Raw genomic sequence first — 18,026 nt, forward strand, 5'->3', positions numbered from 1 at the left:
AGCTGATTACAGATGACATCTTTTGATGATGATTACAGATCATCTTTTGTATAGGAGTTAAGTGGAGGTTCTAGTCTCTGGAAATAGTCTCCTGTGGGATTAGTGGAATGATAAGTGAGCACCAGTGGATTTCTTTCAGGCCTAGAGATGGACTCTTTAGTAGTCATATTAATGCAGAAACACAGTAACACATGCAGAAAACTAATTGAAATCTGCACTAAAGTTAAACGCTTTGCATTCAAAAACCACCAAGCCACAGGTTCCCAACCCTGGTCTTGGAGAACCCCATGTCCTGCAAAACTTTAGTGTTTTCCCTGCTCTAACACACCCACTTTGACTGTTTATTAGCTGTTTAGTTCAGTCAGATGTGTTTAGAGCAAGAACAGAGCAGGACGTAGGTACTCCAGGAACAGGGTTGGGAACCTGTGTAATAAGACCGTAGCGTCGCATGTTGGGCAGACGGGGGCGCTCTTGACACACAAAGGAATTGCTTGGCTTGTTATTGTTTCCCTTCAATAAAATTGATTCAAAACCACTTTCTGCACATTTCTGCTAAAAAAAAAAGTATATAAAAAAGTATACTGATGTTTACACCTATGCAGTACCTTTAGCAATAATAATAATAATAATAATAATAATAATAATAATAATAATAATAATAATAATAATAATAAACCTCAAACAATGCCGACAGGTTTGTTGTAATAAAAATGATTGGTGTCCACTGATGAAACTTTTGCACTGTGGAGAGGGAAATCCCAGATATTCACAAAGTTTATGATGAATGACACCTGAGCCTTAGCACAAGGGCAGTAAACATAATGTTAAGACTACACAACGGTTAAGCTTCATGTCTGAAATGCACATGCAATGAGTGAATGAGTTTAGTGGTGTTTAAATACTCCGGGCTCCATCCCCGACGCTGTAGTGGAAGTCTGTGTATCTGCACAGAAGGTGTACCAGTGATGGATTGCGTGCGTGCGTGTGCGCGCGCGTATGTATTTGATCATTCCTGATCTGTTTATTCCAGAGGAGCAACTGGGCGGTCAGGGGATTTAATATTATCTCTCGTGCCTGTTCTGTGGATGGGGAAAGCACAAATGGAGCATGGTGTACTCGATGACATGAGACATGATATACCACAATGTATCGTCGTGGCTTTGCAGTGCTTTCAGGAACTTGTTTTGCACTTTTGGAGTAAAGAAAGTTCTCAGTGTTCACGTGCGACGAGCGCGCGAGCAAGTCAATCCCGAGCTGAAGGAAGTGGAAGGGGCTGCGCGCGCGCGCACACGCACACACGCACACACACTAACCATGTTCATCTACAGCATGGATTTCAGGAATACTAAATATGGAAGGTAAAGTGCATTCAAGACTGCTTACTTTTCAGCCTCAGCTTTTACTGTGAGTATCTATCTATCTATCTATCTATCTATCTATCTATCTATCTATCTACTGTATCGATCTCTTTGAACAGATCACAATGATCATAAACAACTCACTTCATCCTAAGTGCCTGTTCTTTATTTATAATATTATAAGTGGTTGGTGCTCATGTTGCTCACTAGAACACACACACACACACACACACACACACACACACACACACACACACACACAATAATAATAATTCACTACAAAAAAAAACAAACAAAACAAGTGAAGAATTTGTGCAATGGAGAAAGTAAACAGATCACGTGACTAAAAAGTAGGCTTTATTTGTCTACACTATGTATTTGAACCCTTTGTTGAAATGAAGGTGCTTGGAGCTATATGGAGTATCCTGATATCCAGTGTCTGCACTATACATTAGTGTAGTAAGAACTGAGTACTCTAGTTATTGGTGAAGGAATGTGTGTGTAAAGGATGTTGACAAGATTGGGGTAGCGGTTTCCTTCAGGATAAGCAAAGCTTTATCCCCCCCCCCCCCCCCCCCCCCCCCTTTTGTTCCTTTCTATCTTGAAGCAGTGTTCAGAAAACAGCCTGATGGGTCACTTCTGAGACCTCAAACACTTCCATTCTGTCATATGATTCTATATACAGTATTTTGTTTATATTGTTAACACGGTCACTCCGTTCTCATTTCATTTGTCTTTCTGTTTTCCATTTCATGGTCTCCGAAAAGTTAAAAAGAAGTAAGAACACGTTTGTACTAGTCTGAAGAGCTTGCCATGTCTATCGAATATTTCTTTTGCTATTAAAAAAAGGCAACTAATTCCCCTTGATCTTAAATCATCCTGCTTATAAACAGTAAAATACCCCCAAACTACACAACATTTTCTGTTTTACTTTTAGCACGGGTTTACCTTCTCATCTCTCGCAGTCTCTTCAGGACTGGACTTGTCCTATTCTTTATAGACCCATGACATTATCTTTGTTTTGGCATCTATATACCGGTATACATGTTTCAGAACCAAAACACTGACTTACTCATGTATGTATATTTACAGCATGCGTCGATGAAGCTTTTTAATGTTTCATCATGGCATTATGAACACAATGTTTAAGTCCTTAAATATTTATGTCTCTTGACTTCAAACGAGGGTGTGTTCTAGCTTGGAAGCAAGTTCATGAGTGAAGAGGTTTCCACTGTGTAAAGCTGAGTACATTGGTGGCCTTTGCATGCCGTTGAGAGTGGCCCGGCCTGCATCGTGTCTGATTAGTACGGAATAAAACATGACAGGGTGTGTTGTTAAACCGTAGGAAAATAATCAACGACCAACGAAGGGTGCGAAACTGTTATCACCCCAAAGTTGATTATTTCAACGTGCAACATGTACCAAATGTTTTATTCCGCTTATACAGCAGCAATCTATTGGCACCCTGTCCAGGGTGTACACCGCCTTGTGCCCGATGCTCCCTGGAAGAGACTCCAGGTTCCCCGTGACCCTGAAACGGAGTAAGCGGTAGAAGATGGATGGATGGATGGATGGACAACAACAATCTGCGAACGATTATTTTATCGAATATTTTTATTCATTAATGAACGACATATTTCATCATTTGTATTTACATTTAATGACGTGGAATGACAGATAAACCGATGTATATTTTATTATTTAAGTTTCTTTTATTGTCACACAATGGCGCTGGTAGTAATCGAGTCAGTAAAGCGTACAATAGACATAAAAGTTGCAAGAAATGTGCATTAATACTAAGTCAGTGAGTGCGGATTTATCAGAACAGTATGTACAAATGGACTGAAACCAGGATCACAGTAGTGAAGTAAATGTGCAGCCTTAATGACTGAACATTAATACAATGAGAAATAACAGTGCAGATGGATTTGTTATGGGGGAAAAACTTTTATTAAAATGTTATAAAAATGTATTATATCACGAGCATCCACTATACAAGTCCCTCTGAATTAACGGTTACTATAAAAACAAACCTGTGATTTAAATGATAGCACTACTGTTACAGCTGTGCTGTTATATAATATTAATCCAATCAGATTTGAGAATTCAACAGCACTGTGGTATAAAATATATGAACTAATGGAAACATTGTAATCAAGGATCTATTGACAATCCTGTGACTTTAAGATATTAAGCCATAAAGTGTTGACTGCCAATAACATAAAGTAGATACAATTTTCCAACTTTATATTTGTGTAATTAATATTTTGATGTAATATTTCTAACATATATTCAGTGGCTTGTAAATAACAGATTTATATAATGAGTTCATTTGAAGTCAGTTGGACCTGAAGTTTTTAACAGAACAGGATGTGAGAGCAGGAATGCTGAGTTGGAGGCCCATGATTGGGGCATTACCCCCGTTACATAACAAGTCCCGTTGCCTTGACAGTCGATATTAGGTTACATAACTGCCCATGAAAAATGATAATAAAGTTTATGATCATAAACAATACAGGCACATTTGCTCAGTTAAGCTGGTGAAAAACTGGCCTAAACAATTAAAGAAGTTCTACAATGCAGCCAGATGTCCTAAGGTTGTGCAGTTAACCGAGACTAGTGATTTGTTGGGGCAGTGTGTGAGAAGGCAATTGGGCTATTTCTGAAGGGAAATTTGGACTTGGACCCCAGAACAGCTCTATTAATCATCTATTGAGGCACAGAGATCGGGATTGTTCTGCTTCACTAGGCACTGGCATAGTGGTCACTTGTTCAGTGCTCAGTGTGTCACTGCTATATTACAGCAGGCAAATCTGAGCCTAAAACTAATGCTGCATTTTTACACCCCATGGAGGTGGTAAATAATAAATATAAATAAATATATAGAATGACTATTCCATTAAACAAACCATTCAATTAGCAGCCTCTTTTCAGGCACACCATCAACAGATGTGCACATCTATGTGGTTTTGTGTATGTCATTTTGTCTACACACTAGTGAATGGTTTTCTCCCATGCACAATCGTAATATACTGTAGTTCAATTTATAGAAAAATCATACACGTCCATGTAAATATGAAACAGGTCAGCCAAGGCAAACAAGAGCAGTCGATGACAAAAATATTGTGAGAGTTCTGAAGAAAACCCCAAAAAACAGAAGTTAGTCAAGCATGGTGGAGGTAGTGTCATGGCATGGGCTTGCATGGATGCTTCTGGAACAGGCTCACTAATCTTTATTGATGATGTAAGTCATGATGGTAGGAGCAGAATGAATTCAGAAGTGTACAGAAACAATCTGTCTGCAGACAAAACACATTCCCAACACAACAAAGGACTTCATCAGGGGAAAAAAGTGAAAGGTTTTAGACTGGCCAAGTCAGCAACCAGACCTTAACCCAACTGAACAGCATTTCACCTTCTGAAGAGGAGACTGAAGGGAGAAACCCCCCCAAAACAAACAACAGCTGATAGAAGTTGTCAGTGGGTCACCGACTTGATGCAGTTATTGCAAGCAAAGGATATTAAGTGTTATTTACTTCAAGACTATCTGATCCTATACTTTTGCTTGCCTCAATATTGGGTGGTCTGCCACAAAAGGTGGCACGTTTTAAGTAGTTTAACATGTCTAGATGTAAATATGAGGAAATGAAAGCTGAAATTCTGATCTATCATCTCATATTCATCTTTTGATCTCAAACCCAAACGTCTTCAGTGACTACGTTTACATGGACAGCAGTAATCTAATTATTGACCTTACTCTGAGTAAGATAATAATGTGATTGAGGTGTTTACATGAGTCGCTTTTAGAATACTCCTGTCATGTTCCCGTTTTACATGTTATGGGACATAATTAGATTAACAGCCCGCGTCATTACGTCACCGCGCAACACCGTCCGACGTCCCTCCAGGATTTCACGTATCAACATACAGTTCGTCTTCGTTATGGTACCGTATACAGTTTTGGGTTTTTTTATTTATTTATTTTTACGAACGCTTTAAGTGCAGTTAATTATGTCATGCTATAAATGCTAATAGACAACTGCTTGAAGCGGTGGGTGTGTCCCAAATCGCGTAGTTACCGTCTATATAGTAGCCGAGATACATGTATTTTTCCCCACTACAGGCCTATAGTAGGAAAGTAAGCGATTTGGGACACAGCCGAACTCTCTTGTTCGCCGTAAAACGTAAAACTGCCGTGTGTGAAAACTCCCACACGACGCTCATAATGTGATTAAGGTGTTTACATGTCACCACTACACGTCCATAATGCGACTAAAACAGGAGTACTCCACCTGTCTTAATTGGATTATTGCTTACTTCGAGTATGACCTTAATTAGATTAAGGTCAGTAAAAATTGCTGTTTACATGGTAGTTTCTTAATTAGAGCATGGTCTTCATCGGATTAAGAGTGGATTATTGTTGTCCATGTAAACGCAGCTAATGTATAGTGAAAACAATAGAATAGAATTGGCCTTGCTGTTAAAATACTTTCAGAGGGGACTGTGTATTCTTTCACATCATTTGAAGTGATCCATTGTGGTTATTTGTTCAGTCAGAGATGGGCAGCTTACTGACACCATCATTAAAATCAGTTCTCATTATAAAAGCCAGTCACAGACACACTGGGCACAAACCCTTGGCCTCATGTTTAGCATCCATTGTATGAATTCATCTCTGTTAATGTGCCAACAATACAGAGGACAGAGGACTTCACAGGTCATTGTTTCAGTTATCAGAAAGCTGTTTAGCTTTCTTCTCTCAGGTTTACTCAGTTTGGAAGATGAAATGATGCACATTTAGTTCACACAACACCTGGAACAACTTTACAGCTTTCCATCATGATGATAAGGAAATATATGCGTCTGTGTACTTATCCCTGTGCGCAGGCTACAACTGCTAAAATGTGCCTGATGCATAGATAGGAGAGCATGAGGGAACAACACAACATGGTACAAAACGTAACATGGACTTTTTATGTTACTACACAAGGTCAAGCAGCTTGTACGTCTGGCCATATTACCACATTTGCTAGAAATGATCTGGAGCCTAGTTTCAGAATGATTTGCCTGTGACCTCAAAAACAAAAAACTGTGTCAAAAAGTGTTTTTAGGACATATAAGTAAGGGTTTTTTTTTTGTTTTGTTTTGTATCTGAGCTGTGTGTATAAAGTACAGAATCCAACCGTGCAGTATATTGCTTTAATCACTATCTTCTTGCCCAAGGCATAACAATGTTTTGAAACATGTGAGCAACTCACAGCAAGTGTTAGATAGGCTTAAATACAACCCCCATACTGCAGGGTTAGTTGTTACACGACGTTACAAGTAAGCAGCCTTTCGTAAACCATGACAAGTTCATTCTCTCTCATGTAAAATCAAATAAAACTACAAATTTCTTGAACGTCTTTCATTCACAGAACGAGACACGGAGTTAAAATGAACCTTGTGTGTGGTGAGGATTTTACTTCCTCTATCCCTGGGGCGCAATGTGTGTATTGTGAAGTGTGTATTGTATGAAGGGTGTGAGCATAAACTGTGTATTAAAGGATATAAACACTTGGCTTGTCATGTTCGTGATGAAAAGTAGAACTGTGTTGACCTGTTTGTTGTATTGTTAAAAACACTGGTCAGGCCATTTTACATTTCTGTTTCCCCGGATGTTTGCGAAGATTTGAAAAGGAAACGTGAAAACTTCTAAAAACACGTTTGTTTTTTTAAATTATTTGCTGCCCTACCTTGCTTACAAAAAATGTTTCATGTCATTAGTCATATATAATTTGACTAGAGATGCACCGATATTAAATTTCTCAGCTGATACAGATACCGATACCGATAATTCTGCCTTTTCTGCCTTGTTTTAAATGAATAATAATTCATTCAAAAATTCTGAAAGAAATGCAAATAAAATCGTTATTCTCTCCATTTCAACAAGTTGTTTGACAGTAACTGGTCTCATAAACACAAAACACATTACTTTAATTAATATTAACACATGAACTCAATTCTGAAGATTAAAGTAAGATTATTAACTTATTGAATGTTATTAATTCATATTAATATTGACTCAATACTAAAATCCTCCTGTTAGTCTCACACTCACTCTCCACAAACAAAAGCATTTCTACTTCATCATTAACATCAAACTGCTAATATATAATATCATCTATTTTATATATTAACATTAACTGGATATGAAATAAACTACTCTACAAATATATTTTTCTGTACGATATATACTTTTTTATCAACTCATCTTTATTTAAATCTTTCAGCAGTGTACTGGCCCTTTAACTCAGCTCAAGCAGCACGGCAAAAAAAAAAAAAAATTGACTCCCGCTTCACTGCTTCACCGAAACTCCCGCTTCACTGCTGCAATGTCCGGTGTAAAATTTGATCAGTGCAGAGATTACAGAGATTACAACCTGCAGTTTTGTCGTCGTTCCACACAAGACACATCTTCTTTACACACAGAACTAAATTGATGTGTTTTCCCCGCCCTCTTTTGATTGACAGGATATAATCGGCCCTGATCATCGGATGTTTTTAAACTATCGGCCTATACATCGGTACATCTCTAAATGCGGAGCCGCTCGATATGTCCCACCCTGACGTCAGTATAAATGATGTCAAATCATAGAATAACATTTCGCCTCTCAAGACACTTCACGGGGACGTTAATGTTTGTTCATTTATTTAGTGAAAACCAAAATGCATTAGATCCTCTCCCCCTGCTCTCCACTACATGGTAGCTTCTTGTGTATCTGTCCATTTTTGGGGAAACAGAAACAAATCTGCAGTTGATTGGATTTCATCAGCGTTAAGCACATTTGAAACACTGCCCCCTGTCTTTCCAAGGACTTACTGTTTCCTGGTCCTGTTCACTTTTATGTAAAAAAGGATGTTTAGCCAGAAAATCCCCAAGCCACTGGTTGTCAAGGTGACCCTGACATTAATGTTTGCGCGATGTAAAAGAGCACGGATTCCAGGCGGGATTAGACCTGCCAATGCCAGGCAACCACAAAGTGCTGGGAAAATTCCTATAACGTGATTGGGATTAGAATAAGATTCCAGATCGGCGGCGTCCACAGACACAGTGCTAATGCTCGGGATTAAAAAAAAACAAACAGAGAAAAAAAACACTCGAACAATTTCTATTTTCATTTATTCATTTGGAAGGCTATTTTATCATTTCAAATAATGAGGTTCAACTTTAAGCTTAAATTGTTTTAAATCCCAGCCTTATTTAACTCTACTCTGCCCCATGTACTTAAAACGATTAAATCAACGATTGCCAGGAAATAAGCATGACTCATTAAATGGGACCAGAGGGAATATGCCTCTACAGGTCAATAATCGCTTACATTTGTGTGTGTGTGTGTGTGTGTGTGTGTGTGTGTGTGTGTGGCCCAGATTCAGCCATAGTTCAGCTTTGTGTCTGCGTTATACAGGACTCGAGATTTGACATTAGGAAAACACATTAGCCTGCATCTCTATGCCCTTGTCAGTCTGCTTATTTTACGAGCTGTGTATGATGTTCACCAGTGTAAACAGTTAGGGCACGTAGCCTCAAAAATATTTGGCAGATGACCCATGTTTAGTTTGGCATTAAGAACGTATGGCTGGTTTACACATCAGAGCCCAGTTTCCCAAAAGCATTGTAGAATTAAGTCCAATGTCATGTTTCCTGGTTTAAACGTTTCACAGTGGTTCTGTACTGCTTTTATGAAACTCCTCACAGATCTTTATCTTCGAGATGAGAATGCTGAAAAGTCAGGGATTATGTACCTGTGAATTAGTATACATAGTGAAGGTAGTAGTATTTAGTAGGATATAGAAATGTAGAGGTAAAAAGAATTGAGTACACAGTGTTTTCTGAAGAAACAGGAATATCACCTGCTTGCATCACCGACATAGTGAGAATCTGATGAAGGACTTGTCCAGACAGTTCTCTTTCTTTGGAAAGAAGTTCATTCATGCTAATTCTTGCTCATTTTACATTTGAGTCATTCTCAGAATATGGTGACAAACCTGTCTCTGAAATTGTTTGCCATGACATGAAAAATATAGAAAATCTTGGGCCTAGACACGTCATGTGTCGTCAGTCAAAGCCCTCTTCAATTCACTTGAGTCGAGCATGAGTCTCATTTACCAGCAAAAAAAATCACCGGGAAAGAGCGTGCCAAACAATTTCTTGCAATTTCGCCAATTCAAGTAGTGTTCCGCAAGATAAAGCAGAAAAAAACAACTGCAAATTTTGAAAAAGGACACAGCAAAAAAAAAAACAACAACTCCTGTACAGACTGTATAACTTCCTAAGAAATAAGAAATTGGTTTGACTGTTTCCCATTGTGTACATTTTTCCTTTTAACCCCCAAGTTATGATTCAGTTTAGAGGCTTTTGCAGAGATTAAAAAAAAAAAAAAAGATTTCTTGTTTTTATATTAATGTCACAGGCTGAACATAAGAATGAGGCCTATCCAATATATAAATGAACACAATATAATACTTTTTTAAAAATAATATAAATGATTTCAAACAAATCTTTGCCCCTGCATTTATGGTTATTTTGAAATCCACAAAAGTTGCTTCCAGGGTCAAAGTTCAGAAGGAAGAGTGGACATCTTAACCAGCGATAGCAGAGCTTCCCTCCACACTCTATAAATTATTGATTTAATTGTAATTTGTTTCTTATGGATAATTTCGATGTGTCATTTGAATTAAACTATTCAATCTTCCTGGGAAATAATTTTTACTAAAGTAAGATGCTGGCGTGATTAATGATGTATGGTTTGAGATGGTGTTGCGGCCATCTTGGAAAATACAACTTGAAATTTGTCACTGGTGTTACTGCGACTGGTGTAAAAACCTGTGCTTATGACACCGGTGACTGAAAGTAATGGCACCACATTACTCTTTCAAAAAGAATTTCATTACAGTCAATGACCCACGTATTCATCAATAGAATAATGGAAACAATAGAAACAATGACCCACGTATTCATTAAAATATTCCTCTTTATATTTATACTTTTAATATCGATCCACTGATTGACTGTGTAGATTTTCACATGTTCTCTGCATGTCCAACACCCACAAACAATTCCTGTGTTTTTGTGCCCAGTGTTACTGGGCCATAGAACCACAGAGTAGATGTGTACAGAATGAATGAATGAATGAATGAATGAATGAAGGATGATAATCAGATAATATTTGTTTGTTGTTTCAGATTCATGAACAGTCGAGTCCCACCCAGCAAAAGATATCAACCGACCGAGTATGAACATGCAGCGAACTGTGCTACACATGGAGTAAGTAGACTCTGTCCTAATGATATTTAGATTTACTGTAGGTGGATTTGTAAAGAAGTGGACACAGTGGCTTAGTGGTCAGCAGGTTTGTCTCGCACCTCCGGGGCTGGGGGCTTGAATCCCACTTCCACCCTGTGTGCGTGGAGTTTGCATGTTCTCCCCGTGTTTCGGGGTTTCCTCCAGGTTCTCCGGTTTCCTCCCCCAATCCAAATACATGCACTGTAGGCTGATTGGCGTTCCCAAATTGCCTGTAGTGTGTGAATGTGTGTGAGATTGCGTCCAGCGATGGGTTGGTAGTCCGTCCAGGGTGTCCCCTGCTTGGGATAGGCTCCAGGCTCCCCTGCGACTCTGTGTAGGATAAGCGGTACGGAAAATGGATGGATGGATGGATTTGTGAAGACTTGGGGGCTGTTGGTGTTGGTGATGATAGTTAGGGGTTTTTTTTTTCAGACCCAAGCAGAAGGTGAAAGTTCTGAACAGGAATCCCAATTATTAGTGAAGACGGTGTGGGTTTAATGTGCTATCTATAAATCTGTATTTTTTCCCTCATTATTCAAAGAGAGGTAGTGTTCACAGGTGTTAGCAGTTAGCTGGAGCTAACATTAGCTATCTCACTATCTAGCCAAGTTACTTATTTATTTTTTACATTACAGTGAAATTGTGATAAAGAAATGTGCCAAAATTAGCACCTAACACAGTTCTCTACACGTGTACTTTTTTTTTTTTCTTCGAAGATTTTTTAGGGAGATTTGTATTATTTTTTTCAACCTCACTAGTCACCAAAGAATGGTTAACTCCACCCATCTTCATTTTAACTTTGTCTCAGGAGATGTTAGGTCGTGTTGGTGTGTCTTCTGAGATAAAGCCTTCTGAGCTAATTTTGTTGTAGCGTAGTAGTTTTCTTATTCCGTAGGTTTTAACCTACACCCCTGCTCAGGCGTACACAAGTCACTAGTCACATAGCAGTTAAGGTACAAGACGGACCTTTGTAATTATAATGATATAATCTTACAAAGTTGAAAAATACTTTCAGCACAGCGCCAAGTAACCTGTGACTGCGAGCAACACGGGGCATCAATCACTTCAACATGTACCAGCACAGCCGAAGAGAACCAACACACACACACACACACACATTAAGAGAAAGGGATCTGAAGGTAGAGAAAAGTAATCATCTGATTAGAACACAGAATTTAGAAATGTGATTGATTAACCTCTGGATTTTGTGTTTCTGTCGAGTTGTTTTTTTATGGCTGTGTTTCTGTGGTTTTGGAGCAATGCCGCTGTTTGGATAACGTCCTGCTCTCTAATCTTCCTCCCATGCTTTACGTCATCACATCTGGCATGACCGACACACAGCCGTCTCTCTGACAGAAAATCCTCTCTGACCTCTTTTATCAGCCTACTGGCTTGAAAGGACACCAAACCTAGGAGTTTACACATGAGAATGCTTGGCTCAGGCTCAGGCCCAGTTTGATATTCGGGAAAAGAAATGATGCGTGCGTTGTTTATCTTGTTTCTGTTGGCTTGTTGACTTGGTGTGGGCAGGATCTGTTAGAAATGTGCAATTAATGATTCAGGAATTCATACAAGGAGTCATGCTTTTTTTTTTAAAGTGATAGAAAAGTTAAAGGAGTTGACGGTTTTCCATACGTCCCATAGGTTTAATTCAACTGCAAAAGTTGCTATAATACTCTATTTCTTAATAATTAGTTCATATGAACTCTTGGCTTACTTGCCAGTTTGTTAATATTTAGTAGAACTGACTCTTTACTGACAGCATTGGGGCCGCAGGATGACGTTGGCTACGTTTACATGTAAATCAAATTCCATTTAAGGTCTATATTCGGGATGCAGCCATATTCCGAATACGATGTTTATATGCGTACGGGCATCGAAATATTCCTCTCTATATAGTTGTTCTAAGTGTGCCCGAGTTGCCGTTCCTAAATACCGAGCCTACAGCTAAGCATCTGTTAGCACCCACAATTCCTTGCGAACCGAGAAGAAATATATCTTTTCAGTGGATTTTCATGGAACAAATTTCCAGGGGTGGGAATCGGAATTTGGGGAATCAGTATATTGTCTTAATCTGAATCAGCCAGTTGGACTGCGGCGTTTACACGACTCGATACTAATCAGAATATTGTCTCGATCTGATTCGGACAATCAGACTGCGGTGTTTACACGACTCGATACCAATCAGAATTGCCAAATTGTGATTAATATCGGAATATTGATGTGCATGTAAACGTAATCAATGATGCTGACAACAGGACATTTATTTCCTGGTGAAGGGAGGTTATAGTCAAAGAGCAGCGACTATGTCGGAACCCTCTACTTGTTTTCCCTATTCTAAAATAGGGACCCAGACTTGTAAATCATATGCAAATTATATTGGGCTTTGCGGTATTTTCTTTCCCCATCCATAGAAAGTGATCCACAGAAACTATTTTATCACGCAGCGGTATTAAAACAATGTTGTATTTGTTTTTACAACATTAAAACAACGTTGTATTTACAACATTAAAACAATGTTGTATTTGTTTTTTTATTTGATTAGCTTTGGATTATTCCCAGTATCGTGGGCAGTTCGCTGTTGTACTTCCTGTCTGATGACAAATGGGAAAGCATCACAGCATGGCTGTACGGCACCGGACTGTCTGGCTTGTTCATCATGTCCACCATGTTCCACACTGTAAGCTGGAAGAAGAGCCACTTGCAGTAAGTATTTGCATGAAACAAGGCGCTGGAACTCCTTTCATTTCTGAGAATGTGTCATGTGCACAGTTTGTGCATTTACATACGGACGCACACACATTTACACGTACACGCTCAACATCAATGAACTTGATATGAAGGTGATAAGAACAGTCCCTGTAACTCTCTTAGTCTTGTCTTAGTTCCTTTATGAAGTTGATACAGTTGTTAGCTTCATGAAATTGTTTAACTTCACATTAATATGTACAAGACAACAACCTTTTAGCTGTCGTACTCTCCACATAAAGTGTCATTTTATCAGCCATTTTAACACGCCTAACTGTAAATGCTAATTAAATCTGGACACTGACTAATAAGAGTTCCTGGCAGACTATCTTCCCACCCAGCATGGTTGTCCAGTCTGTAACTGTTTCTACTGAGAACAGGGTCATATGAAACTTGTCAGACTGGTGTAGGAGTATTTATATAAAGCGTTACCTACGCGTAAATAATGGTAAACTGTTGAACAAAAGATGTCAGGAGAAAGAGGCTACTGCTTTCTTTGCTGCGATATTCAGCCTCAAGTATATGCTGCAAAATGAAATATAGTGTATGCTACCTTGATTTTAAAAAAGAAAGGATTGGCAGGGTGCAAACGAATATGAATACGATATACAGAAACGAACAGATAATATATTTGTAACAGATACAAATACAGAAAGAGTAATATATATATATATATATATATATATATATATATATATATATATTTAAAATGTATTAAAATTGTTCGAAAATATTATGGGCAGGTACAAACAAAACATAATAATTTGGTTTGAGTCTTGATTGGAGTCAAATGTATCTAATATTACCTATCATAAGATAACAATATACAAAACACAAGGTTATTAACATTATTACTAGACTTTTTTTAAAAAATCATTTCAACCATTGCACTTTCTTATACTAGGGGAAGATAATTTTGCTTCTTTCCAGAAATAAATACTTAAAATGAGAAATAATTATCTGGCAGTGGAAGAAGACTATGTCAAGCTTGAAATTAGTACAAATGTCTACAAATATGTTTAATAAGCTTATATTTGGTTTCTTATAATCTTATAATAGGAAATACTAGAGAAATGGGAGTGTATTTAAGATATTTTCACTTGCTGTCGTTTTTTTTTTTTTTTTTTTTAGGTTGGCAGTGCCGGCATTTCAACCCGTGTTTTTATTCCGTGTTTCCAAGGGCATAGTGGAGCAAGGGCATGAAAACCTTTGGGGTATAAATCCAAGTACAGATACAGTTATGGATATTTGGAGCAATAACAGATCCAGATAGTGGCATTGCGTTACACCCCTAGTAGCGTAAGTAAAAAAGGAGAGAAGCGTGAACGTTATATGCCATTTGAAGTTTGTCAAACCTGTAAATATCTCCCAGATCGGCTGCACTGTACATTTACTTTCGCTCACCGTTACAGATTTAGAGGAACTGACTCACATGGGCCTGTTGGTTCATGTTGGGTTTCTCAGAAGGTTACTTCATGCACAGCATATTATCTCTTTTCATGTGTGACTCCTTATTGCTAAGGGAGGAAGAGAAATTCACACATGGGAGTGAAGTCAAGGGCCAAAGAGTTAAAAAAAAAAAAAAAAAAAAACCCTAACCAAAGTTCTCCATTTGTGCTTTTCCTGTTTCAGGATTGTAGAGCAGCGCTTCCACATGTGTGATAGGATGGTGATTTATTTCTTCATCGCTGCCTCTTACGCCCCCTGGTGAGTCCTCTAGGTGTAGGTGTGTTCACGTTGAACTTTCGAGCACCTCTAGAGTATGTAGAGGTATGTTTGTTGTCAGGTTGGATTTAATGTGGGAGTTGTGTGCAGGTTGAACCTGAGGGAGCTCGGCCCCTGGGCGGCACACATGCGCTGGCTGGTGTGGATCATGGCCTGTGTGGGCTCTGCTTACGTCTTCTTCTTCCATGAAAAGTATGCGTCTGCTTTTTTCCTTATACATTTCAGCTGCACACATGCATGGGAGAGATACTTTGGTTTACTTGAGCATGATGCAGTGGAAAAATATGTACACTTAGCTCATGTACAAATAGCTGCTGGCCACACACACACACACACGCACGCACACAAAGTGCAACATGAGGGCAACATTGTAGCTAGAGAAACAGAAAACATTGCAATCCACCGCAAAATACACCATTAAGAAAAAAAAAATTGAGTAATCCTCAGAATTCCAAGTTCGTAATTAATATTTTAAATGCCCCTGGTAGGGGTAATGAAGTGGTAACTTAGTGTAGCCTCTTATTAAAAAAGGAAGGAAGGTTTCATAGATTCTTTGGACTTCATAAAGAGGGTTTCTCTTAAAGGGAACCAATCTATTGTTCAGATCTAGATTGAACTTCCAATGGTTCCCCCTGAGCCACGAATCAACATTTTGTTCTAATACTTTAGCTTATAATGCTTTTTCCTACGTCTAGATGTTACTACAAAACTTTTCTATCCTGTTTATTTATCTGATTGTGTAGCTGTGGCTATGCGTGAGAACCTTCACAGTGGATACAGTGTAAATGCAAGACACTTCTGTGTATGTTTTAGGAATAAGATCCTGGACCTGATTTGCTACACAGTCATGGGAGCTGTTCCTGCAATCGTGCTTCTGTCAATGGTAAGAAGGAGGACGTCATTGCACAGCAGTCAGATTAAGAATAATATATGTATTTCAGTGTGCCATCAGATACCGAGTGTCTGCAATGCTCCTGCACCACACTTTACATCTCTAAATGTAAATGTTCTCTCGTTTCACTTTAAACAGGTTTTCAAAATCCTATACGTCACTATATGGCCAAATGTTTGTGAACACCTGACCATAATACTCAAGGTCCTATTCCAGACTTAGTCCTCCTTTGCTGTTTTAATGCACTCCACTCTTCTGGGAAGGCTTACTACTAGATTTTGGAGCGTGGTTGTGTGGAATTGTGATCATTCATCTACAAGAGCATTAGTGAGATCAGGTGCTGATGGGTTGGGTGATGAGGTCTGGGGTGAAGTCAGTGTTTCAGTTCATCCCAAAGGTGTTCAGTGGGTCTGTGCAGGACACTCGAGTTCTTCCAGTCCAACCTTCTCAAACCATGTCTTCATGGAGCTCGCTTTGTGTACAGGGGCATCGTCATGCTGGAACAGGTTCGGGCCTCTTACAATTGTGTGCGTCTAACTTTGTGGAAACCGTTTGGGGGAAGAACCATATATGGATGTGACAGTCAGGTGTCCATAGACTTTTGGCCAGATAGTGTAGATATATTAGCATTCTATGTACCTGAATAAAGTATTCTTCTGAACAAATACAATTCTCTGTTCGACAGCATTTAATATAGTTCACGTGCACACAGTATGTGGTATGTCTTGTTTGCAGTATTGTAATTCAGTGCTGAGTCTTTTCTCTGTGTTGTTGCCAGCCCAACAGGGAGGGCGTGTTGGAGTTGTCAATGGGCGGAGTCTTTTACTGCTTGGGCGTGATTTTCTTCAAGAGTGACGGCCTTGTCCCTTTCGCTCATGCCATCTGGCACATCTTCGTGGCTATAGGAGCAGCTATCCACTATTACGCTATCTGGAGGTATCTGTATGCGACAGGAAGTCACGTGAGAAGCTCCAGGTGACTCACAGAGCTGCTGAGGAACATCATGCACTACCTGGGCCATGAAGCACCGTGTGTTTAAATGTATTCAGGATTTACTCAGTAATTTTTACTTGCTCATGTGTTGCCTTTGTCGACGTCCTCAACTGAAGGAAATATATTTTTCTATAGAGAACATCGAACTTAAAACGGAGAACGTTTAGATTTCATTCATTTTCCGAGATGCGTACAGGAAGATGTATATTTAGGGTTTGAGAATTTGTTAGCAAGTTAGCTAGTCTACTTGCGTATTTAGAACTTAATTTATTGAAAGCACAATGTGATTACTGTTGTGCTACTCTGCTCGATCAGCATTTGTTACAGTATTTGTACACATTCTGAATTCTAAGAATGATTATAGATAATAAATAAATACATAAATAAATAAATAAAAAAAAACACCCACCCGGTACCATAAAGTAGCATGCAGGGAAACATACACTTCTTGATTTTGATCGTTACCTAGCATTCACATAGAGGCTGATATATTTAATTATATTTTTATTTTTAATTGCAACATTTTTGGAGAAACGGTTCCAAATGTTCAAACTATGATCTGATTTGATTTGATGAACTGGACCGATTAACTGCAGCTCCTCTGATATTCCTAAACCAGCACGCTAGATGCTAGTGTGTAATTTGGGACTACTTTACTGGTGTGACACTTTCACCACAAAATGTTTTCATGATGTAAAGAATTTCACATTCTTATTCATTGTAGGTCTGGTTCGTCTTTACTCAGAACTGTTTTGGTACATTGTACAAAAATGTATAAAACACTGGCTTTGAATAGACAAATTTTTAATGATAAAAAACAAAACTTCGTTGTTTTTTTGTTTTTGTTTTTTTACATCCCCAGCACCACAACCCTGAAAAAAATAAACATTTATCAGCGCCAAAAGCTGCTTCTCTCGACCTCTTACTGAAGAGCTTCTGTGTAGGAGTTTCAGTTGTTACACAACAAACAAATTTGTCCCAGATA

General features: G+C 38.6%; 1 protein-coding gene across 2 annotated transcripts; it reads left to right on the forward strand.

Moving 5' to 3' along the window:
* The first annotated feature begins 975 nt into the window (after positions 1 to 975).
* On the forward strand, positions 976 to 17,625 carry mmd2a (monocyte to macrophage differentiation-associated 2a). 2 transcript variants are annotated; one of them, XM_017454257.3, is made up of 7 exons: positions 976 to 1,358; positions 10,584 to 10,665; positions 13,229 to 13,389; positions 15,064 to 15,138; positions 15,247 to 15,348; positions 15,970 to 16,039; positions 16,827 to 17,625. In XM_017454257.3, exons 1-7 carry the CDS (start codon positions 1,132 to 1,134, stop codon positions 17,025 to 17,027), a joined length of 918 nt encoding a protein of 305 aa, XP_017309746.1. In that variant the 5' UTR covers positions 976 to 1,131; the 3' UTR covers positions 17,028 to 17,625. The 2 variants fall into 2 exon arrangements, with proteins under 2 accessions (XP_017309746.1, XP_017309747.1); XM_017454258.3 differs by having other exon boundaries at positions 977 to 1,404.
* The last annotated feature ends 401 nt before the right edge of the window (positions 17,626 to 18,026 follow it).

This window comes from Ictalurus punctatus, chromosome 24, assembly GCF_001660625.3.
Source record: "Ictalurus punctatus breed USDA103 chromosome 24, Coco_2.0, whole genome shotgun sequence".
In the NCBI taxonomy this organism is placed as follows: domain Eukaryota; kingdom Metazoa; phylum Chordata; class Actinopteri; order Siluriformes; family Ictaluridae; genus Ictalurus; species Ictalurus punctatus.